Below are 26,360 nucleotides of genomic sequence, written 5' to 3' on the forward strand. Positions count from 1 at the left end.
ATGCCGCTTTGCTGGGATATAGTACATTTTCTGGGCATGACAAAAACATACACAACTGAAAATTTACGATTTTTGATATATGACGTTGTTGAAAGGAGCAAGCGATATAATATAACGTTATTTTTATGCGAAAGAAGATGGAACCCTGAGCATCCCAGGGCTTACGACCTGGCATTTGGCTGACTTAAGCGATCACTTTAAACATTTGTATAGCGTTCACCATTCTGCCCATTATTGAAAATCCATAAAGCATTTTTTATGTTTTATCAATTGAATTTTCATTCTATCAATGATTGTTAATTTAGACGATAGTTAGTCATCCCTGTATAAACTGAGACTTCTTTATTCCCTGATTTTAAAAGATATTTCCCTTATCTTAATAGATTTTCAGACAGAAATATAAATAAGCACCATGATATGAATAATCAAAAATTCATAAAAATTTTCATTTGTCCAAAAAAATGCACATACTTAAAATATTTTGAAAAAACTTTAAAAGGGCCCCCAAGTAAATGTCTAGAAAGCGGACATTGTAGAGTATGTACTCATTTAGAGTACTCCACTATAGTTAGTGATCAGGTTAGGCTAGAAATAGTGGTTAGCGCGTTTGTTGCTACCGTCCTGGAGGTCCCAGGTTCGATTCTCAGGGAGGGGGGTTAAAGTAAATATAAAAATTTATATCTCTAATATTTTCATAATATTACCCTGGACTAGTTAGTATCCATAAAATTTTTAAATCGAAATAAAACGTGAATGTTTTGCAGCACCATACGTATATTTCTGAATGTTACTTCTTTTTAATACATAAATTTTTGTGCTCTTAATTTAAACACAAATATTTTGGTTTTTATAGGATTTTATGGCCCGTTTAAAAAAATACATATATAGGTATCAAGTTGCGGTAGAGCAGATTTGAGCCCAAAAACTCTGACTCAGTTTCCTCGACACTAACCACGGGACCACATCCCGGCTGATTGTATTCTATGCATTAAAATAATGAAATAAAATTGTTTTTTATGATGCAGTGTAATTAACTTCATTTCCATACACATAAAATAAAATATTTAACAATAGAAAATTACTTTACAATAAAAATAAATAAATTAAATGCGGTACATAAATTGTTATTCTAACTACTTCCTCAAATCGCGGTCTAAATACTGATTTATTTCAAATGCTGATAGTGAAAAAAAGAAGAAAAAATCAAACAGTTTTTTTAAGGCTACGTTTAGTGGCATATTCCAATCGTTGTGTGTCTATAAGTTGCACTCACGCCACAGTTTGGAATGTGATTTGTGTAATAAAAAGCGACACGATAAAACCCGTTCGTGAATAAGCTGGAATTAGCATATTTTGTGCTACTCGAAGTAGGAAAACAACGGCTGACAACCTTGAGTAGTGACTAGCACATTGCACTTAACCATCAATTACCAATGGGGTCATTAAACACGTCGTACATATGACGATTAAAATATTTACGTTTTACGAGGTGAATATTTAATAGCTGTAGTAAAGAATCTACAACTTGCCTTCAGCCGTAGTACCTACTAATAAAGGTTTACTTAAGGCTCAGTATTCGATAAATAGCAAATAAATTTTCTTAAAACCCAGGTAACATTTGACGTTTGACTCTACCAACAATACACACAAGGTGGCTTGGTGGGTCTCTGCAATTAAAAAAAATATATATTTATATTTTTTAATGAATCTTTAGTGTATTTACTTATATGTATCTATATAGTTAATAAATAAAGGTTTAAAAAAAACGCAATTAAATTATTCTTAAAATCCGTTTTTGTAATGAAAAAAAAGTTTTTCTTCGAAACAAATATATGGTTTTGAAAAGAAAAGTGTTCTAGAAAGTTGAGGATTTAAAAAATACAAAAAAATATTTTTTTCAATAATACATATTCTAAAAATTAAAAATAAAAATTAAAAAATAAAAAATTAATTGGGCGTGAAGTGACGTCAGGCTCTCAGCGCAGCCGGACACTTAGTGAAGTATTTTTATCCGAGTAAGATCTTAAGGCAAAGCACCCAAAATTGAGGGATACATACCTACTCGCAATAATTCACATTAAGTAAAAGTACATAATACTTTCGCACGCTGTAGGATTGTTTGAAAACAAAATCTAGCCTATCAATTTGGTATGTTTTAAGTTTGTACTTGGTTGCTTGGTAGATATGTATTTTATAAAATGAACAACATCTATGCTGATATAAGGAAAGAATACAAGGCTGGGATAAGAATTGTCGATAAAATTCAGAAAGATGGTTTGGATGTGTGAAACAGATAACTGAAAAAAAAAATAGTGGCATGCTGAGATTTTAGATAAAATAAAGAAAGGTTTGTTGAGTTTTGGCGTGTGGAACGAATGAATTAATAATGAACAGTAAACAGTTTGTGTCAGGTTGTGGTCCCGTGGTTAGCGTCGCGGACTCTTAAGCCAGAGTTTCTCGGTTCGGACCCACTCCACCACAATTTGACACCTATTTCTAATAATCACTAATGATCACAGAATTAGCACAAAATTTATATATTTGTGTAAACAATAAGAACACAAATATTTCTCTTTTAAAAAATAATAATGATAAAAATAAAACAAATTTACGAGGCGAGTTTAGTTGGAAATAGTGTAGAAAAAGATCGCAAAAAACTTGGTATAATCAAGATTTCAAAAATGTTCTTGAATGTGGTCAAGTTAGGAGTTGGAAAAATCGGCTTATGAAGAGATGTATGAAAATGGAAGTGGCAATGATAGTTTGTAAAGACTGATTGTTGTAGCATTCTATTCTCTCTGCCTATCCCTGCGGGAAACGGGGTAATGGTTAGTTAAACTTTTGAACAACATTTATATTGCTTTTCAACTTTTACGACCAGTTTCATGATGTCACTAATGACGAAACCCGGTCAGTGGTCAAATAAAATAAAAGTATCCTTTGTTCAAGAATTTTGAACCCAGGACTGATAATGCCTTCATATGATTTGCTGTCAAATTAACTCCACGGCGATCCGATGCAGTGCCCTATGCACCATTAGGCGTGGAGAGTATTGAGAAGAAGCAAGTTAACACGATAAACATCAGAAATAATTCTTAGATACCCAGATACAGTCCAAAGTTCCTCACATACAAAACTGCCAGTTTCGTGTTACAAATAGTGCAAATAAATGTAAGTATTGGAAATCAATATTTCATGAGTAGGCAGTATACATTTCACAAAATTAATATCATTCAAGGGAAAGGAATGGAAAGGTATGAACATAGTTTCTTCGGCTTTGAAAAATATTATGGATAAAGCAACTGTGAATTTCAATAATAATTTCATCTGGCAAGCCTACTGTAAGGTTATTTATGAATAAAAGAATCCATTCACGATACCAATTTTTTTGTTGTTGAATATAATAAAATTTTGTACAATTTTCTATTATTAATTTTATTCCATAAACGTCATATGACGTGGCAGAAATGTATTCAGAGGGTGAAAAGTGGATCTTTGTTGTCTGATTCAAAATCTCAAATTCAAAACTGATCGCAGTCATATGTGGTGCGCGAAAATAAAGATTTGTACAAATATACAAAGAATTGTACACACACGCACGCATACATATCTTTTGGACTCATTTTAAAATTTTATCACACTGAATCGGTCTATTGTTAAATCGAAGAGTTTATCGAAACGGAATAGACTAGTATAAAATACAACAAGATAAATATTATCTAAAAGATGTAATACTTATTTCATTGTATTTAATAGAAAATATAGGTTAGGTTAGAGAAAATTTTATACTCAAATTCACAATGAAAAAGTACATATTGCCAAAACAAGTAAAGATATTACAATACAAATATACATACATATGTAAGTATTTTTTAAAGTTAAATAAATAAAAATTCAAATGCTTTCACTATCTATCGATAAAATATGTGACAAATTAGAAATTGTGACGATATTTTTAATAATTTACATACGCGAACATGTTTATCCGATTATAAATGTTAGAGATATAATTATTAGTCACTGAATATTTTTAAATGTCTAGATTTCGTGTTATATCGTAAATGATTCAAATCAACTAATTGAATATTATATTTGTCTAACGTTGTATTTTGAGTTCTATTTTAGGCTGCATTTTTTGTATTTATTAAATATAAAATACTATTTTATAAAAATGATTTATAATATAATCTGTACGTTTACTACAGAATTTTAACAGTATTTGTGTGCTAATGGTAAGCAATTCGATATCTAAAATAAGCATAATGTCTATAGCCTATATATTCATTTGAAACTGGATTATTCCAAGGTTTTCACGCTGTCTATAGGGAAAGAAACTTGCTAATCTGGTATAGTTGAAAATAGAAAATGTAATATCACTCTGTATATTACAAGTATGTTTTAATTCTATATTTATATTTGCTTTTTTCACATTTACCACATGAAAATGTTTATTTTTAAATTTAAGTTTTACTTGGCCAATACCACTATTTATTAAAATCTATTGTGACACGTGTTTCAATGAATTCCGCATTATTTTCAAACGCCGTATGTGAAGCTAAGTCTAAATTTTCGGGTTGTGTCCTTGGGACGTTGAAGGATGAAGAGAGGGTAGGAGCTGTTTCTTTTTTTTTCAGCGGGAACATAGACTATAGGGAAGAGGCTTTAGTCATTATCATATTGTTTATTATGGGCTTAATATTATTTATATTTGTATGAATTTCTATAGTTTCAAAATGCTACATATTATGTTTTTTCTGTATTAATTATCAACAGGATTTACGTAATTGTTGTTAAATTTGTGTTCATTATCTTTTCAAATAGTTTATGATATATAATAATTTATGTTCCCAGATTTTTGTTTTGTATTTTCTGGAGGTCAAACCGATGTACGAACTTCCACAGTCCCAGTTTAATTTATATATATATATATATATATATATATATATATATATATATATATATATATATATATATATATATATATATATATATATATATATATATATATATATATATATATATATATATATATATATATATATATATATATATATATATATATATATATATATATATATATATATATATATATATATATATATATATATATATATATATATATATATATATATATATATATATATATATATATATATATATATATATATATATATATATATATATATATATATATATATATATATATATATATATATATATATATATATATATATATATATATATATATATATATATATATATATATATATATATATATATATATATATATATATATATATATATATATATATATATATATATATATATATATATATATATATATATATATATATATATATATATATATATATATATATATATATATATATATATATATATATATATATATATATATATATATATATATATATATATATATATATATATATATATATATATATATATATATATATATATATATATATATATATATATATATATATATATATATATATATATATATATATATATATGCCACTGTTGTCCAATATATTCCAAGTAATTTTCTTGAATGTTTTTCGCAGATAATTTGTGGTACATTTTATAATCTTTATGAAATAAAACAACTTTGTTTTAACCACTTTTTATAAAAAGTGGTTGTTTTATTTTATTAAGTTTATTCCAAGTAAATTTAAATTAAACATGGATACATTTACTGAAATAGGAAAGATAATAACATTTTGAAAACATCAAATACACTATACCAAAAAGTAAATTTTCGAACATCGACATCGGCAACGCCAACAATGGTAGTTGAAGCTGCGTTACAAGGACATGTCGTAAGACAATTTTTTGCTAAGTATTGTTAATCACTTTTTGAGAATGGGGCCAATATAGGGCTTACTATAAGATTGGATAAGTGAACTAAGGAATGTAGTATGGTTGTCTTGTGGTAGAATAAACAAGAAGGTTGTTGAAATGTCGAGGACATTCGCGAAAATCATGACACGTCAACTCGACTCCAATTAAGTTTCTTTTCTGCACCAATACAAATACATTTTTGACATAAACTTGAACCGGTCGTTGAACTGAACAAAACTTATTATTATACTAGTATATATATATATATATATATATATATATATATATATATATATATATATATATATATATATATATATATATATATATATATATATATATATATATATATATATATATATATATATATATATATATATATATATATATATATATATATATATATATATATATATATATATATATATATATATATATATATATATATATATATATATATATATATATATATATATATATATATATATATAGCTATATAGGCTACCGTGCTAGAGGTCTCGGGTTCGATTCCCAGGGGAGCTCAAATAATTGTAACTGATATTATCACTCTAATGTTTATTCAATATTTCGGTACCAGTCCATGGGACTGGTACCGAAAGCGGAGGGCTGACCACCATACAAAGGTAAGAAGAAGATATAATTATTATTCTGCTTTTTTAAAACTCTTATCTGCACCCGAAGGTGCTTAGGGCACTGAATAGGATCGAAAGTGTTTAAAAAATCAGTGTGTTATTGGACGTAAATTACTTGGGGATAAGGTGACCGATTCTGCGCTTCAGTTGCTAATCCAGTGTGATAATGAATAAATATTAGAGTAAAAAAACTTTATTTTATCCCCCTGGGAATCGAACCCGGGACGTCCAGCACGGTAGTCAAACACATGTGTAAATGTTTTCAACTATTTTATAGGTTTTCGACATCTGAATAAGTTAGAAATTGTTCTCTTATTCTTAAGCATTTGGAATTATATCACTAGAAAATGACCAAATTGAAGTACTAGATATATTTAACACGTTGGGCTGTAATATAACCATAAACAAAAGTTTCTGAAGATATTAATATAATTATTGAATTGTTGATTAGTAAAAATTTCTCAAAATAAACTCCTCAAAAAATAAGTAGGCGCAAATAATTATCTTGTAGGTTCATATTCAAACATTTTTATGACACCTGCATCAATTTTTGACCTTCCTTAACGCCAAAAAGGCTTTAATTAAGCCTACATTAAGTTGAATAACACCTACATACATACTGCATACTCACTGATTACAAAGAAGACCTTTATACATACATATTTATAATTTCGTATAAAAAATAAACATACCATATTTTATTTGAATTAATTAAATTACAAAAGTAGGAAGAGATAAGTTTAAGATAAAAGGAATAACATCAGGAAGTAATAAATTATTACACGATATCGAAATCTTCATGTACAAACACCGTATACCAGTGTTTAAAAATGACGCGGAATGTATCAAAACGCGTGGAAAAATATATATGAACAAATAGTGATATTTGTTATTCTTCTTCATCTTCTTGGCCTTATGGCCTATTTTTAAGAGGGATAAGCTTCCTACGATCTCAATTCCTACCTGTTAATACATCTCTTTGGTAGTCTGCCCGGAGCCGTCTTCTTTGGGGTTGGCCGCGCAGTGCATTGTGGGGTATTCCGGGTGGTTCCAATTTTCTCACATGCGCATAACATTGTCTTCTTCGTTGCCTTTCCTACCTAACGACATCTTTGATCTAGCATATTTATTTTATCTTGGTATTCCTTATTCTATCTCGTAGACTCTTGCCAGATATGTTCAAAGAGTGTGAGACAGGTGCCGTTGCGTAGTCGAGTAGATACTGACTGAAAAACTGGCGTTGCAGGTTCGATTCCCGCCAATTCCAAAATGAATTCAATAAATATTCATTTTCAATTGGTCTGGGTGTTTTTAATGTATTTTTTACAAATAATATATTACCTCCCCTTTCCTAACTATCTTACCCGCAGACGAGCCTCTAAAACAGAGGCTTTGAAGGTTATTCCTTTAAAATCAAATAAAGTCTTCTTTTCTGACACTTAAAGCGTGTTTCTTGTTACTGTTACTGTTATAGCGGTATTTACCATGTGATTTTTATTCATTAATAATACTTTTCAGGATCTTACATCACGATTTTTCATAAAATATATTTTGAACGCCACTAATTAATAAAACCTTAAGTACGTTCTAAGGTTATACTCAATTTATTACACCTTGTTTGCTGTTTGATCAATTAATTTTTTTAATTAATTAAAACCTCATGTAAGCGATATTGAATTACTACTGAGAAATGCAAAATTCATTTAATCCTGACGTCACAATCCTCAGCTGAAGGCTGCTAACTTAAAAGTTAATCAGCGCGTGCAGTTCACGAAGCGTTACTATTTATTAATTCATTCAAACCCTTTTTGTAAAGCAAATTATGCGTTCTTCGTAATAAAGGAGTTAGTATTTGTAGGTGTTTGATATTTACACAGTGCGAGTCAGAGGAGTCTTTTGAAAAATATAAATTCTGAAGGATTAATCAATGACTTATCGCTAGGTGATTTGTTCGTATCAGGAACTGAATCAACAATTAGGATATTGCTTGGGCGCTTGAATACAATAAATCAAAATTTTAATAATGTATGCAGACAATATAACTAATATGTTTGAATATATTGCCAGTGATTACTTTTTTATGAAAACGTCAAGGGTGGCATTGTTAATTTACGCTTTTTTTATCTTGATATATTATAAATTGTAATTTTTTGTTCAACTTATATTTATACAAAATGAACGAGTGCCTTTATTTTTACTCCATTTTTACTTAATGGGGGAAGATAGTCAAATCACAAGGTTTTAAGGCTACATTGTATATGGAAATAATACACAGATCATTCATTATAAGAACTTATTATTTTTACTGATTTAAACAAAACCAGGTAACATTAATTTTCAAACCCAAAGAGTCCTTTTACAACATTATTCACTAAATCCTATCCGTATTTTGTATACATGAATGAAACACGTTTCGTTTATTTGGTAAGTAACATTTAACTTATGAATCAAGTGACCATAAACATAGTAATATTTTCATCGTTTGTAGTTGATAAGCTATTTTAAACTTACTGCATAGAATCATAAGTTTAGTTTTTCCTATGTGGATGCTTTTTTAAAAACCATATATAATATATGTATATATATATATATATATATATATATATATATATATATATATATATATATATATATATATATATATATATATATATATATATATATATATATATATATATATATATATATATATATATATATATATATATATATATATATATATATATATATATATATATATATATATATATATATATATATATATATATAAACGAACAAATATATATTTAAACCTGTTAACTTGAACTGCTTTGTAATAAATCTTGTTATGATATATGTTACGTTTATTTGGTACGCAATACTTCACGAAGGAGTAGTGTGGGTGCATCACATTTCGTAGTAAGATTTCATTGTTGATGTGAAAGTTCTATTGTTATTTAAATATTCACCAAGATAAAGCTATAAATAATCCCGACAGCTTACATATTTAAGAAGATCTAAACAGACGAATCGTACGTAAATATTATAATTTATGGTCTTGCAGTACTTGGCATATTTTGAAACCGAATACGATAATTTCATTGTGGAGGTATTTTAATACGTTCTTACATATTTTGGTATTTGGATCTAATTGATTTTTGTATATCAAATATTCATATGAGGATGTGCTTCATATAATATTCTTATATGCTGGCTTAATAGTTTTTTTTTCGCTTTTATGTTTTTTTTTAATTTTATCTATACTTTTAAAAATTTATTTACCATAAAAAATTCACTTTAAACAATGTAAAATGAAAATCGTTATATTTTTTAAATCGTGCATTAACATACATATTTCTAGCAACGTTTTCGTTACCCTCACCTAAGCTTTCTGTGGTTCTACCCTAAAGTTGCAGATATGTCAGATTTCTTATATTTATCAGTTAAATGAATTAATCAAAATGTAGGTCAAATAATCGGTTAATAAAATAAATGAATTTGGTTTAAACTGTATTTAAAAAAAGATTTTTGCTTCTTTAAAACTGCAGCATTTTACAGCGTAATATTTGTTTTACAGGGTCCTGAAGAAGGTAAATGTATGGTATAATTTATATTTAAAGCACTAACTGTGTGATTTTTCATTTTATAATTAAAATGTAGCTTTGTTTTATAATCACTATAAAATACATATTTATAGTGATTTTAAAACAAAGTTACATTTTAATTATAATTATGTAAATGTATGGGTCGCCAAAATGTTGATAGAAGGATATATGAATACGCAGTTTATCATAAAAAATATTTGGCAGAATGGTCTTTTAAATCCCGGTCGAAATAAATCTTTTACTATTTTTTTAAAAAGTTGAAAGAGTTTATTTTATCAAGATTTTAAAATTTGATCATTTACTTTTGATTCGATTGGCTTTATGTATTTTAACATCCGAAATACAAATGCGATAGATACTTTTTCTTCTAAGTTTTCCTTTTCTTCTTCGAACAATAATATACACTATGATGACAATGGAAGAAAATATCACAGTAAATTATTTGAATTGAAGTGCATTCTATGCTTTACTGCATCATCAAATACTGCAGTTTTTTTCTGAGAAATTTTCGTTTTCTAGAGTAGTAATACCACGTTTCTAATAACATAATCTATTAAACAATAGTACATAAATATTTAGAACATGATCTCGATGTTTTTGTGTATTATTTGTCTTCGTTGCTATACCAAGCCGATTGTATGCAAATCAATAATCATCATTGATAACTCTGGAAATTTGCAATTTTCAGTAGAACTGTAATGCGCGGAAATATATTTTTATCTTAGAAATGATGTTTTCATGTTCAAAAAGCAACTACTGGAAAATATTTTAGCGATGGAACGATATGTACATATTGTTTTATCGAGTCATTCATTGATAATTCAACACTCTCCTTATCATTCAGCGTTCACTTTATGTAATATTACTTAAAAACTGTACTTTACTACTACCAGTTTCGGAATAACCATGCCGTCATCAGGTCAACTATAGAGTCTATAGTTTACCTGATCAGGGAATGATTATTCCGAAACCGGCAGTCGTGAGTTTTTGAGATGAATTTACAACATTTTTAATCTGTCCAAATACTTGTTCACAAATCGCTCACTCCTTTCAAGAACGTCATAAATCAAAAAACTTGATTTTTCAGGAGAACGTTTTAAAAGTTTAAAAATATAATACAATGTATTAAAAATAATTGTCAAGCCACTTATTAAACTTTTTACTGTGCAACAGATCTTTTTAGGTAAAACCTGAAGGTTTTTCTCCATTTAAAAAATATTTATATTTATATTAAAAAATTATTAAACAATACATTTTCTTAAAAATGCAAAACAACACTTTCTGCCCTGTAGCGGGTAAATATTAAGTTAAAAATATGCCTCTTTTGCTGGGATATAATACATTTTTTGGGCATTCCAAAAACACGCACAACTGATAATTGACGATTTTTGATTTATGACGTTCTTGAAAGGAGTGAGCGAAATATGTGTTTTCTCCACTAAGAACCTAAAATACAAAATAATAGAAGTCTAGGTATTAACAAAGCTTATGACCTATCATAGGCTGGTTAAGTGATCACTTTACACACCTGCAACATTCAAATGATTGACAACCACACTACTCAAAAATTTGAGTAGGGTGGCTGTCAATCATGGATAGAATGGTGAATATTGTACGTTTGTAAAGTGTATCACTTAACCAGTCTATGACAGTTCATAAACCTTGTAAATACCTTAACTTACATTTACTTCATCTTCTTTGTTTAGATGTCAAAACATTTATAATGAAAGATTAGAAAAGTGTTTTACTACCATACCAGAAAGTTAATTATGAAACACTCTCCTTACCATCCATTGTTTACTTTGTGTAATATAACTTTTTTTATTACCATACCACAAAGTAATCAATGCTTTTAAAATAAAAAAGTGAATAATGATTTTTAAATACAAAACATACATTGTGTATTTTGCTATTGTACTGGAATAATATTTTTTATATTAAAAAATAGAAGTGTAGAGAAATTTAAAAAAAAAGAAGAAAAAGATCCAGGAATTTTATAAATTTATTAAATTAATTAACTTTGTTTTTACCACTTTTTTATTAATACAATTTAACCTACCGGTTTCAATAATACCTTGTTATCAGTAGGGTTTATTTTAAATCAAAAACATTAAAATACTCTCACCAAAAACTTCCACACACTCCATAAAAATCCTAAAATACTCCATAAAATCCTAAATCTATGAATACTCGTAATACGTTCTTCTCAGTTCTCTGGTTCAATTCCTGTTAAGGAATTCATACATTTTTATTGTATTCGGATAAAGTCATAATGTGAGTAGGTACTTTTATTTTTATTCAGACAAATGGACAAAGGGACATTGTCCTGATCTAACCTTTCCTAAGGGCATTCGAATAAATAGGGCAGTGATCCCTTGATTTAAAATAAAACTCATTTTAACCTTCCAAGCGTTCAGTCATGCAAATGAAATTGGTCGTTTTGTGGGTTTTGACAGACCCCAAACTTTTAAATTAACTAAATAATCAAAGAGAAAAGTCGGCGATTGTTTTAATTAAAAATATATTTAAAAAGACAAACAAAAAAAAATATTCACAATTAATATTTTTTCGAAAGTTTTTCAACCCAAAATTAAAATATATTATTAGATTAAAACCAATATTTTTAGCTTTTCCACATTATTTTTATTTGACCAGCGACCGGGTTTCGTCGTTACCGACATCATCAGACTGGTGATGTCTAGTCTGATGATGAAGTTTAATCAGTCGATATACAAAACTCGTTGGATTAGAAACGTATTGAAATATATTATTAGATTAAAACCAATATTTTTAGCTTTTCCACTTTATTTTTATTTGACCAGCGACCGGGTTACCGACATTTTATTACCGTTACCGACATCATCAGACTGGTACTGTCGATGTCGATGTACTGATGATGTCGGTAACGACGAAACCCGGTCGCTGGTCAAATAAAAATAAAGTGGAAAAGCTAAAAATATTGGTTTTAATCTAATAATATATTAAAATGCAATTCCATCACGAAGTGTCAGTGGATAATATAAATCTACCAAAATTAAAATGTGCTTGGAATTCCTAAGCATTATAAAATAAACGAAACCAGAATTTTTTTATTACTAAATAGGAATATTTGTCTTTTTACATCAAAATCTATCATATGGTATTCTATACGATTAAAATATGCATTGATTTTCTTTATTCTTTGTTTTACTTCATACATTGTTTCCTTGGACAAAAAATGCATTGATTGCTAATAATCCACAATTAAGTTTTTGTGTTAATTTATTATTTAAAATAAGATTTTCATACAGATAGAAGTTTAATATTATGATATAAATTTTACGGAAAGCAAAATATTGAAAAATAGAACATTACGTTTTTTTTTTAAATTCTACTAAACTAGTCATAAATCTATTCGCATTTTAACAGACATACATCTGAGAGCAAAGGAAATCAAAGTGCCCTGCCTCGAGATACTGCTATTAGCGATAAACATGAATACAAAAATTCCACCAAAATGTCTTTTGCTAAGAATCTGAAGTTTTTGAGGCGCTGGTATCTCATAGACCCCACCAAACCCTTAGAAGGTGAAAAAGCGTGGAAAGCAAAATTGGAATCGGAATGCAGTTCTTTTATGCAAATTTTTGCATTTCTCATTATCGAAAGACAAGGTGATTTTTATTTTTAAATTCATATTTTATGCAAATGATACACTCACTCTTTCAAACGTCTGATAATTAAAAAATTAAATTGAAAGGCACAAAAATAATGATTGAAGAATTAAAAACAATTAGTATAAAACGTCCATCTCCGTAGTGTAATGGTCAGCACGCTCGGCTACAGTTCTAGAGGTCCCGGGTTCGATTCTCAGGGGGGGGTAAAATAAATATTAGTGATTTTTTCACTGTACTATTTATTAAATATTACCCTGGACTGGTACCTGAAGCGGAGGGCTGATCACCTTTCCTTCATGTTTAAACGATCAAGATAACACTGCGTTTGTATTACGTAGTGCCCTATGTACCATTGGTTAAGGAAAAAATCGAAATAATTATACAGTTTTGAAAAGAAAACAGTTACTAAAGGGTAAGGGGTTAAAAATATAAAGAAATATATAAACATGTATTCTAAATAACAAAAAATATCCCATATACATTCTTTAAAAACTCAGGCGTGAACATGTGACCTACCCGGTAGTCTAAGGTGGAATGAATTCTGTGTTTGCCGATATCCTCTTAATAATTTGGAGATCGATTTAAGAGTATGTGCGATCTTGGGGTGATGATGCGTGTGATGAAGGGTATTGGTTCTTTAACCCCCAAAAAACCTGTTGAAAGTTAATTTGAAAACCAAGAAGGTTTTTTTCGAATACCTTAATGAGTGAATCGATCTTCGGAGTTTTACGGGAGTGTGTGCCAATATCTTAGCGATTTCGATCTTGAAGTCTTGTGTTTACACGTTTAAAACATTGTAAACAACACCCAACACCCACTCTTTAAAATAATATTTTCAAGTACTTTATTGTTGAGCAAACATAAATTTCAGGCAGGTTGTGTTATATAATTTGAAGGGAAAAAGAAAATCGTGCGTTTTATTTCCGTAATGGATTTTGAAATTTAAATAACATAAGATTTGGCATTATATAATAATGTGTTATCTGCATAATAAAAAAAAATATTTGTGTTCTTTCGTAAACGTTAGTATTTCACATTTCTGACATCTCAACAAAGATGAAGAAGAATATGGAAGTACGGGTATTTATACGACTCACGACTTGTGAGGCTTGTTTAGTGTTCACTTAACACACGTGTAATATTCACAGTTCTGTCCATGATTGACAACCACACTACTCAAATTTCGGAAGTCATACATATACGAGTATATTCAATCTCATAACGTTCCGCGATCGAGTTCATAACAAGCGTCTACGATTGGATTTAGAAAGACTGTAAGCAGAGACCATTTTATTTATATGCAAGATCCAATCCCGAATTATTTTACCTACTGGGAAATAAATGAAAACCTGATTTTGTGAACGAGTATTTGGACACACTCAAAATGTCGAGAACAGATATTTCAAATAAAAGGGTCTTAAAAGGGGCTAAATAAAAGCATTCGAAATCCATCAAAGATGGCTGTTGTGAACTCAATCATGGAGCGTCATAAGATTGATCATATTATATATGTATGACTATTAAAATTTGAGTAGTGTGGTCGTTAATCATGGGCAGAATGGTAAATATAACACGTGTGTAAAGTGAACACTTAAACAAGACCATGACAGGTCGTAAACCTTGTAAATACCCAGACTTAGATATTCTTTTTCATCTATGTTGAGATGTCAGTCCATCATAAATAGTATATTTTAATAACATCTTACAAATATTGATAATACTATGCCTTTTTATTTTTCCTCACCACTTAGATCAAATCATGAACACGTATATTGTTCACTCTTTTCAACTACGTCATTTATCAAAAACCGTCAATTCTCAGTTGTTTCGGTTTTATCTTAAAATATCTGATGCACAGTTAAAAGTTCTATAAGTAGGTTGATATTTATTAATAATTCATTTTATATTATTTTTTAACTTTAAAAACGATCTCCTGAAAAATCAAGTTTTTTGATATATGACGTTGTTGAAAGGTGTGAGCGATATGTACTCGTAGGTACCTACATAATATAATAAAATAAATTAATCATATGTATCAAACTATACTCTGAACTATTAATACAATTAATAGTTTATTGATAACTGTACTAGACTTTCATATTCTTCTTCATCTGTGTTGAAATGTATTTTTTTTAAAATAAAGTAATGAATCTATGTACCTTTGTCAAGGTACCTACATTGTTTAAAACACACACGAAATCAGTAAAGCTTTTAAAATGTTATATCATCAGGGTCATAATCTAAAACAATAAAACGAATAACACGACCAGTTGCATAATTGCGTAAAGTGATATTTCCTTTGCATACCTCGCTCGTTGGCAAGTGGCAGTTCTTTACGATGACATTAAGTAATATTGGATCTTTGTTGAAGCTGACATCTTCGTGGCCTAACGCCTTAACCTCTAACCTGCTAGCTCTCTGTTCTATGTCCGTCTTGCCTTTAGCTTTACTTTCTCCTCATAATTATGTTATCTAACGGACCGGTCCGAGAGACAAATCCGCGGAAGATGATTTCTATTGACACACTCGGAATATAAATCGGGTTTTATGCTTGCTTCCGCGCTGAGATATATGTTAATAATGTCGGGTTTCATGCGAGCAACAGTATATTACAATGTGTTATACGAGTATTATGATAAGTACTGGTAGATAGCAAAGGCGTACGATGGCTGTTTTGAAAAAAGGAAAAAGATTTTAAAAAAAATAGGTAATCAACAAGACAGTTATAAATGGCACAAAACAAAGTACACATTACAATCGCAATGACAATATTAAGACAGTCTTTAAGTAATCAAGCGATTCTAATTATTGACTTATGAATGAAGTGATTACTAATGAAACATAAACAATTTCATTTTTATTTATTTATTTATTTTGGTTAACAACAGCAAGATATATATATATATATATATATATATATATATATATATATATATATATATATATATATATATATATATATATATATATATATATATATATATATATATATATATATATATATATATATATATATATATATATATATATATATATATATATATATATATATATATATATATATATATATATATATATATACAAATATAAATATATGTATATTTATATATATATATATATATATATATATATATATATATATATATATATATATATATATATATATATATATATATATATATATATATATATATATATATATATATATATATATATATATATATACATAAATATACAAAAGATTAAAAGAATATACATTAAACAAGCCAATTAAAGTTTACCACAGAAATATAAAGATTAGTTCAAAATATTTAGTATAGATCTAACAAATGAACAGGTATCTATGAGAGAAAATAATGTTGTTTATAGAATATAAAGATAATGTGATTTGTTTTAAGCACTATAATATACATATTTCTAAATAGTATGATTATATTGAAAATATTTTACAAAGTATGACGATATTATGTCTTTTATTTATTTTTCTTCCACTTACACCAACTCACATATCGCTCACTCCTTTCAAGAACGTCATAAATCAAAAAACTTGATTTTTCAGGAGAACGTTTTTAATGTTTAAAAATATAACACAATATATTAAAAATAAATATCAAGCCACTTATTGAACTTTTTACTGTGCAACAGATCTTTAAAGGTAAAACCTGAGGGTTATTTCTCCATTTGAAAAATATTTAGTATTTAAAATAAAATAATTAAACAATGCCTTTTCTTCAAAATTCAAAAACAACATTTTCTGTCCTGTAGCGGGTAAATATTAAGTAAAAAATATGCGTCTTTTGCTGGGATAAAGTACATTTTCTGGGCATTCCGAAAACACGCACAACTGAAAATTGGCGATTTTTGATTTATGACGTTCTTGAAAGGAGTGTGCGATATGTAAATGTAGATACCTACATACACAAAACAATCTACAATATGAATTATTTAGTTTATAAAAAAAACACTCTCCTTACCATCCTTAGTGTGATATTATCATACCACAAAGTTATCAATGCTTTCAATATACAAAATATTAAGTTTAAATACTAAACTATCCTGTAAGCTATTGTTTCGCAAAAAAAACAGTTTTTTTTTCTTTTGTATTATTTCATTTTTTTCGGTATACCTGTACTTTGCATCCTCAGATATTTTATAATAATATCATTTTGGATCAGTTTTTATTTGTTACATTGTCTATCATATTCATAATTATTGCACGTTCTTTTAAAACTTTGTTTTATTTTTACTTTTAAGTCGATCTAATCCAGTTTTAGAGTTATTTATTATAAATTACTTCAATTCGACTGTTAAAAATGACTGTTTCTGATGAGTTTAATTTCGATACACTTCAAGGCTTTAGAACAATGAGAATTTAAGGAAATGATAACATTGAAGCACTGTTGTTAACAATTCCAAATATTAAAATTGTTTTTATATATTGAAAATACATTTATTACGGTGGATAAAAAATATTATATCTGATCGTTATTTGAATCATTTGGAATCAAAATTATTTTTCAAAAATCATTACAAATAAATTTATATATTTATTAATTGATTCGGCAGTCATTTAGTGGTCAAATCCACCCATGTTCAATAAAAGTTTTACTTTGTAAATACCACTATTTCTTAAATTCTATTGTGACACGTGTTTGATGCGGAATGCATCGAAACACATATCATAATAGATTTTAGGAAATTGTGGTGTTTACTATGTAAAACTTAAATTAAAATATATTAATTATCACAAAAAAATTACACTAAATCATGGTTTTCAACCCCTGCCTAGTTGTGTATAAAACAATAAATTTTGATTATCTTCCCACTAGTCTGATGATTTCCATAAGGGGCGAAACCTAGTCACTGGTCAAATTAAATATATTTGGAAAAAAACTATAAAGACTCAACTCTACATGAAATCGGCCGGGCATATATTTTGTCGTTAATTATTGTATATCGCGGGGTGATTACTTCAACAAGGTTATTCTTAAAGGAGCTTTGTTGGGAAATTGAAACAAATTAGTTAATACTGCTATTAGTTTGATTAATAAATTTTAGTATTTCCATAATACATATATATATATATATATATATATATATATATATATATATATATATATATATATATATATATATATATATATATATATATATATATATATATATATATATATATATATTTCAACGCTTTACGATGATGTTTGACATGCCTTTTGATACAGTGGGGCAAATAAAAGCGGCCAGGAAAACAGAGACCCACGTTACAAAAAAACACAACAAAGCAAAGGAAATTGTACTCTAACCTGTATATACCAACATTTTTCTATTTCGTATTTCCTAAAATACATAAAAATATTTAAAAATATTGACTTGTAACTTTTATATTGGCAACTTCCGTGAAAAAACGGAAACGTTGAAATATTACAACACTAACAGGCTTGCCGTTTTGTTGCTCCAGGCTTTTGTGAATGTTTTTCTTCTCTGAATTTTCCTATTGTGTTTTATTATTTGAAAAAACGTATACACAATCCATATCTAACAGTTTCATAGGAAATTCAATTTCTAATGCAAGATAAATCACGTTCCAGTCATTCAAGAGAATAGGGTCATATGAAAATACATAGGTTTGTTTAAATAAATTATAAATAATAAACTGAGCAAAGGAATGAATGCCGAGAAGAAAATAAAACTAAATTTAGTTATGCTATTATTACGTTCTTACGCAATATTCTTAATTATTCATGTGCAGTTTTTCAATACTCATAAATATTTCAAAAACCTGTTTTGTCGCATGTCTTTATTTTCATTCCGGAATATGTAATATATCACTTCAATTTTTGCTAGTATTTACTGTTTTTACGATCTTTATGACTAATGGGGTTGTAAATTAAGTTTAAATTTAGCTTAGTTTAAAGACAGCAACAATCGCCGAGTGACCAATAAAAAATGACCGAATTATTATTGATTATGAAAAAAATACTGATTGTATGTATGGAAGTACCTAATGTATCGAAGTGAAGCATGTATTTAGCAAAAAAGGAAAAAAAAATACTAAAAGCAGTCAAAATACGATATTTCAGACGATGGTGTATGATAGATGTTTGAGTGATATTTGAGTGATAGGCAAAATGGTGTATGATAGATGTTTGAGTGATATAAGCAAAACATGTAAGGCTGCAACATTTACCATTCTACCAATGATTGACAACCACACTACATTTTTTTTGGAACTCCTAGATGTATCATTAATCTCATGACACAATATATTCATTTGAGTTCACAACAGCCATCTATGTTGTATTGAGAAAGCTTTTATTTAGCAGAGACCCTTTTATTTTGATGTATGCAAGGTCTTAATCCTAGATTATTTTAACATACTGGGAAACGCCTGAAAATATCATTATAATTTTTTTAGCACCTCATAATGTGACCAGTTAATTTTATTAACAATATTTTTAAAGTGTTCAAATACTTGTTTATAAATCTGTTTTTTTTTTCACATCATTTACATGCATAAAAATAAAAATAGAACACACTAAGTTACAGACATACTTAAAGAAAAAAATCGCATATCTTAAACAAGAACTGACTGGTAATCTATGCATAAAAGAGATATCTCAAATAAAGAATGCAAGGTATTTTTTAGTAGAAAGACAACAAACGATTACCAAGCCAAAACTATCAACCGAAGGACAAATCACAAAACAACGTATCAATCAATCGATGACAAATGACTCGTCTACAATACAGGCACTTGAACCGATCATTATTTAAGGCACAGACTCATTTGTCTAACTACACTTTACTTCCGAGCAGACTCACTTTTTTACTATATGACCTTGCCAACTCTAGAACGAGGGGAAAGAGATTTCGAGCAAACGCATAGTTCGCTTTAACAAAATGAGCGATTTTTTTCTCAAACAAACGGCTATTAATATACATGTAATATGGTATATTTTAACACGTGCGTACTAATATTTGGACACACATAATAGAACCCTGAATAAGAGTAATATTTTTGAAGGTTAAATGTATTTGAGAATATATTTTGTATTTAAAAAGCATTGTTATCTTTGTGGTATAGTTAAATAATGCTATACTTATCATTTATCGTTCACTTTGTCTCGTTATCACTTAAAAACTCTACTTCACGACTACCGGTTTTAAATTTAAAAAAGTGGCTGAGATGGTTTGGACTCGTAGAATGAATGAGTGAGGAAAGAACGGTAAAACAAATACATGAGGTAAATTGGAAATAGAAGCAGGGTAAAACCGAGGCAAACTTGAAATGATCAAGAATTCCAAACACTTAAAAGTATTTTAAATAAAATGTACTTAAAAGTGGTAAGATAATAAGTCGGAATAATAGAGAGACGATGAGATGCATAGTGCAAAAGAGGCGAATAATATTATATAAGGCATTCTATTCTTCTGCCTACGTCTGAGGGGAAATTGCATGATTTTTAGTTACTTAGTTTGGAAAATATGAAGTTAAAGTAGGTGAATATATATTTTAATATGCCTAAGCAGTTTTGTTTTATTATCACGTTTATGGGTAGCTCATAATCAAAATTATTGGTCGATAAATTATTTTTTTAATGTGCCAAAAACATGCAAATATGCCATGAGAAAATCTCCAAATTCTTTTCAATTCCAAGATAAGATACAGCAAGTCTTAGATAAGAAAACTGCACAATTTTTTGACATTATCATGCAAATGTATTTTGTATCGTGTAACATTATTATCGTTCAAAAAAGAAAATTTATTCGGCACGTACTGACGTTTTTTTCAACATTTTGTCACAGTTGACCACCATCTCGAGCCAAGTAGAAATTATAGAATAAGAAAGACTTATATTTTTTTGTTCATGAATGCTCAAATAATGACCAGGTATACAATAGATATAAACCGATTTCGGGTCGATAAACCCAATTGGTAAATTTAACATAAAGCGTGTTTTTAGCAGTTGATAACTTAATAATTTCCGAAAATTTTTACATCAACTTAAGAGGTGAGTTAATTTAACATTAAATATCGTTTTAAAGGTAATAGTAATTTTGTGATCTTTTGATACGACTAGAATTATTAACTTATTTGATGTTATCATAATCTAGACCAGTTAAAAAGATTGCTTCGAGCGGTAAGCTCGCCAATGTTAACATATTACTTTAAAAAAATCAGGCGATCAGTCTTATCTTGTAAATGGTACAATTTTGGTACAATTAATTGTTACCTTGGATCTATTTTGGACTTTATACAATGATCGCCATCGCAGGAGTCTAATCCCCTTCGAAACAGCCCACAAGGACTACACTAAGAATAATAATAGTATTCTTCTTCATCCTGGCTCCATCGCAACTTATCGTCTCTGTAGACTGTTGGGGTCAGCTCTCTTCTTCCTCAGGTTGAAGGTTCTTCTATGCAACGTCACCTTGGCCATGACTTCGAATCATGCTATCTTTGTGTAGCATCCATGATTTTTTTTTGAAGATTAAGAATATTATTAAAATATGGAAATGATAAAATAAATGGCGAAATAATTCTTTTTTTGAAACCATTATTCGCACCCCAATGGTACATAAGGCACTGCATCATATAAACGCAGTGTTATCTTGATCGTTAACACATGAAGGAAAGCTGATCAGCCCTTTAAAGATCAGCAGCTTTAGGTACCAATCTAGGGTTATATTGAATAAATATAAGAGTGAAAAAAATCACTTATATTTAACTGGAAATCGAACCCGGGACATCCAGAACGGTAGCCGAGCGTGCTGACGATTACACAACGGAGGCGGACATATTCTGAAATACATATTGAAATTAAATTTATTTTAAAAATTAAGTATTTTAACAGTTACCCAGTTAGAACTCTGGATCCATTACTCGAATCGGCGGTACGGACCGTAACATGTTGACCAATTTATGGCCCGTCTCAGTCTGTTAAATGATTACGTACTCCGAATAACTGATTTTCATTTTTAGTTGCATTTAAAAAATCGAATTAGAGCCAAAAGAGTTATGTAAATAACCTAACTGTGAGTGGAATAACGAGAATTATAACGTTATTACCTCTCGATAAAAACTGTGCGTTAAGCATAGAGTCCATGAATAAATACTTAAACTAAACAGAAGCACTTGTGAAATCGACACCAAATAAAATATTACAAACATAATTGAACCGTTTTTTAAAGGTTTTATTTAAATTATATTTGTTGCCTTACTTATTTTTAAAACATTATATACATAAGTCACAAATATGATATTCCCGATTATTAATTTCAATTCCTCATTTTGGGACATGACATTAAGGTTAACAAGATTGAAAAATTAAAAATAAATTTAACACAACCAAAACAGGGCAAAATATAATACAATAAATGGATTTAATAAATAGGCATATAAAAAAATAAGGTAAGAATCATGTTTGACACGGGTTGAGTTTAGTATGTTTTTAATAAGCAGATTTTTTATTTAAATTAGTGATCTCTACCAAAAAAATGTTACCGTCATTACTGTAATTCAACTATTATTTTTATATCCTAATTGTCAGGAAGCTATCAGGAAGTAGAGTTACAGATTTTTAATTTATATTTGCGATTTATCGAGTAGAATTAAAGATTAAAAGTTAAGTTATCACAACCATGTGGTTAAAACATTGCACTGGTGTATTAAAAACTCGTGGAGTTATATATAATTGCTTCTGTTTCTTTTATTTTTAATATTCTTATTTATTTATCTCAAACCTTGGGATAGAATAAGTAAAATTCTTTAAAAAATGTATAGATTACATGCAATTTCAAAATACAATAAATGTATGCAACAAAAAAATACATAAAAAGTAAGAAATCAATAAAAACAAGATAAAAGACAAAATAAAATATTGAACAAGTTAAGAATGCTCTTGTATTAAAATGTGGGATATTTTAAAGACTCGTCAAATAATAATTGTCTATTTTTTTTTTTTTAATGGAATAACCCGCAAAGCCCCTTTAAAAGTCTTGTCTACACGTAGAGCAGTAAGGATAGGGAAGGTAAATGTGAAAAATACATCAAACACCCAAATACAAGTATACATCAAAAATTGGTCTGGACCAATTGAAAATAAATCTTTCTTGAAATTGTTTTGCAATTGGCGGGAATCGAACCCGCGACGACAGTTTCACAGTTGAACGTCTACCCAACTACGCCATACCGCCTGTCATATAACTAGAAAATTAAGGTTAAATAATAGTTTGTATTAGTTGTAATATAAGCTTACTAAAGAAATAAAAAAGAAATAAAATAAAAAAATTGTGTAAACATTATTTTACTTTTACAACTAAATTAAACGAAAAAAACTAATATCAATATGTTCATTGAACTAGCTCATTTTCATATAACAGCAGAATTCAACTAGCAAAGTGTTGAAGAGTTAGAACTTTAAGTAAATAAAAAAAGTTATAACCAAATCAATATTGTTTTATGGTGTTAATGTTAAAAGCTCGACATTTATTGTTCATTACAGAAAATGTTGTTTCATGTTGTTTTACCGTTCTGGAGGTCCCGGGTTCGATTCCCAAGGGGGGTAAAATAAATATAAGTGATTTTTTCACTGTCATATTTATTCAATATTGCCCTGGACTGGTACCTGAAGCGGAGGGCTGATCACCTTTCCTTCATGTGTAAACGATCAAGATAACACTGCATTTATATGACGCAGTGCCCTATGCACCATTGGGGTGCGGATAAGGGTTTTATTATTATTTTATTATTATTACAGAAAATGGTCATAATCACGCAGCAGAAATTATAATAAAGGATATTTTTATTGTCATTGTAACCAACGAGGCTCCGACATTTATTTGCTTCTTTGTGATATACTTTGCAATACCTTTATGTTTTTTAACCTGTATTATTATTTGGTACCGGTAAAAATAAAACATAGAGCAAAATAAAACATCACGACAAACAGTTTATCGTTACAGGATATTGACTGTAAATTTTCACCTTCAATTTTAATAGATTGGTAAGTAACACATATAATATATATCAAATGTACATACGTATAAGTAGACTTGGTAATTTCGTAGTCTTGATTTGAGGGTCAATACATATAATAATAGCCAATGAATAATGAAAATTCAATTGTATTATACATAAGATACTCAAAAGTCCGACTCTGTAGTTTAGTGGATACCGAATTTGGCTACCATGCTGGAGGTCCCGGGTTAAAATCCCAGTGGGGTCACAATTTTAATTTTTGTACTGTTATGTTTATTTCATATTACCTTATAATATCTGAAGCTCAGGATTTTTTTTTGCTTATTATGTATAAGGTTTATAGACCAATTAGTGGATTTTTGTTTATTCTAGCTAAAATCTTCTTAGAAGCGCAGGACTGATCACCATGTCTTCATAGAATTATTGATCAACCAAAGGGCTTAAATTTGGTGCAGTGCCCTATGCAACAATTGGTGTGCATAAAGGTCTAGATACACATGCTCATTATTAGCACAAAAGCATACTGTTTTAGAGCAATAGCTACTTAGAAGCATGTGTACTTATTTTGCTAGGAAAAAGCATGGTCTTTTCGAGCATCCTCAAAAATCGAGAGTCCTTCGATTTTTGAGCATGCTACCTGCAGTGCAGGTGGAAGGGGTGTGCTCTGAGCGCATCTGAACAGGTTTGCTTATGAGCATGCTAGTATCGAAGAATGTAAACGAGCATGCTTATTTCAAGCAACTGTATCGAGCTAGAGCTCATAAGCATGCTTAATTAGTAGCATGTGTACCTATACCTTAATAGTCAGCAGTACTTAAAGGTCATTTCTCACATCATTACAAAGAAATAATACTTTCTATACTTTATAAATGGTAAAATAAAATATTTAAAAAATAAAGTTTTATTATTTTTTGGTGTAATTTGATTCAGTATCATAGTCGAGAAAGTTGCAAACAATATATACTGGATCACAGAGTAGGTATTACTGACCTTTCGCAGTGTGACCCGGTTCGACCTTTTCCTTCGAAGACACAGGCGATGAGAAAACTAACACTGAACACCCTACTAACGTAAAAGTTAGGAAAAACTGCGTGGAAGGGTGCATTTTCACTTCGAGTCTCGGCACTGAATCACAGATAAAAGTAACGTTAATTATCAACCACTAGAAATGGCCACTTTCAAAATATCATTGGTAAAGTGTGAAAATTCCTTAACGGTGCTCTGATTTTGATTTTGAAATTAGATTTGATTGCGCGCTTATTTTGATTGGTAAGGCTTCGATAGCCGCCGTTCTCAGGCGCGAGGAGTGTCGTTCGCCTTCCGCGTCTTGACTCCAACTGATCGGTCCGCCGACTTTCTACACGTTTTATGTTATTGTTTGTAGATACCGTTGCACTGAATGCTACTGAACGTGGATAATCAGATGGCGCAAATCGCGGGCGACGTAAAATTTGGTTATCTTCGTGAAAAGAGCACATACTAGTATAATTTTTAATCTCTCCATATGATCGGTCCAACCAATTTCTACATGTTTATTTAAGTTATTTGTAGATACAATACATTCCCTTTGCACTTAATGCTGTTACACGTGGATAATCTTCGTGATGGCAAAAATCGCAGACCGACG

At 28.9% G+C, this 26,360-nt stretch overlaps 1 protein-coding gene across 1 annotated transcript in view; it reads right to left on the reverse strand.

The window, feature by feature from the left end:
* Window positions 1-26,072, reverse strand: part of LOC148304468 (uncharacterized) — an 85,580-nt gene extending 59,508 nt beyond the window's left edge. Inside the window, exon 1 of the mRNA XM_088268185.1 lies at window positions 25,724-26,072. Within this exon, the coding sequence (XP_088124311.1) occupies window positions 25,724-25,838 (115 nt within the window). The 5' untranslated portion in view covers window positions 25,839-26,072. The remainder of the gene's footprint in view (window positions 1-25,723) is intronic.
* Between the last annotated feature and the right edge of the window lie 288 nt (window positions 26,073-26,360).

This window comes from Brachycentrus maculatus, unplaced genomic scaffold (assembly GCF_059751285.1).
Source record: "Brachycentrus maculatus isolate JH-2025_06_01 unplaced genomic scaffold, ASM5975128v1 h1tg000315l, whole genome shotgun sequence".
In the NCBI taxonomy this organism is placed as follows: domain Eukaryota; kingdom Metazoa; phylum Arthropoda; class Insecta; order Trichoptera; family Brachycentridae; genus Brachycentrus; species Brachycentrus maculatus.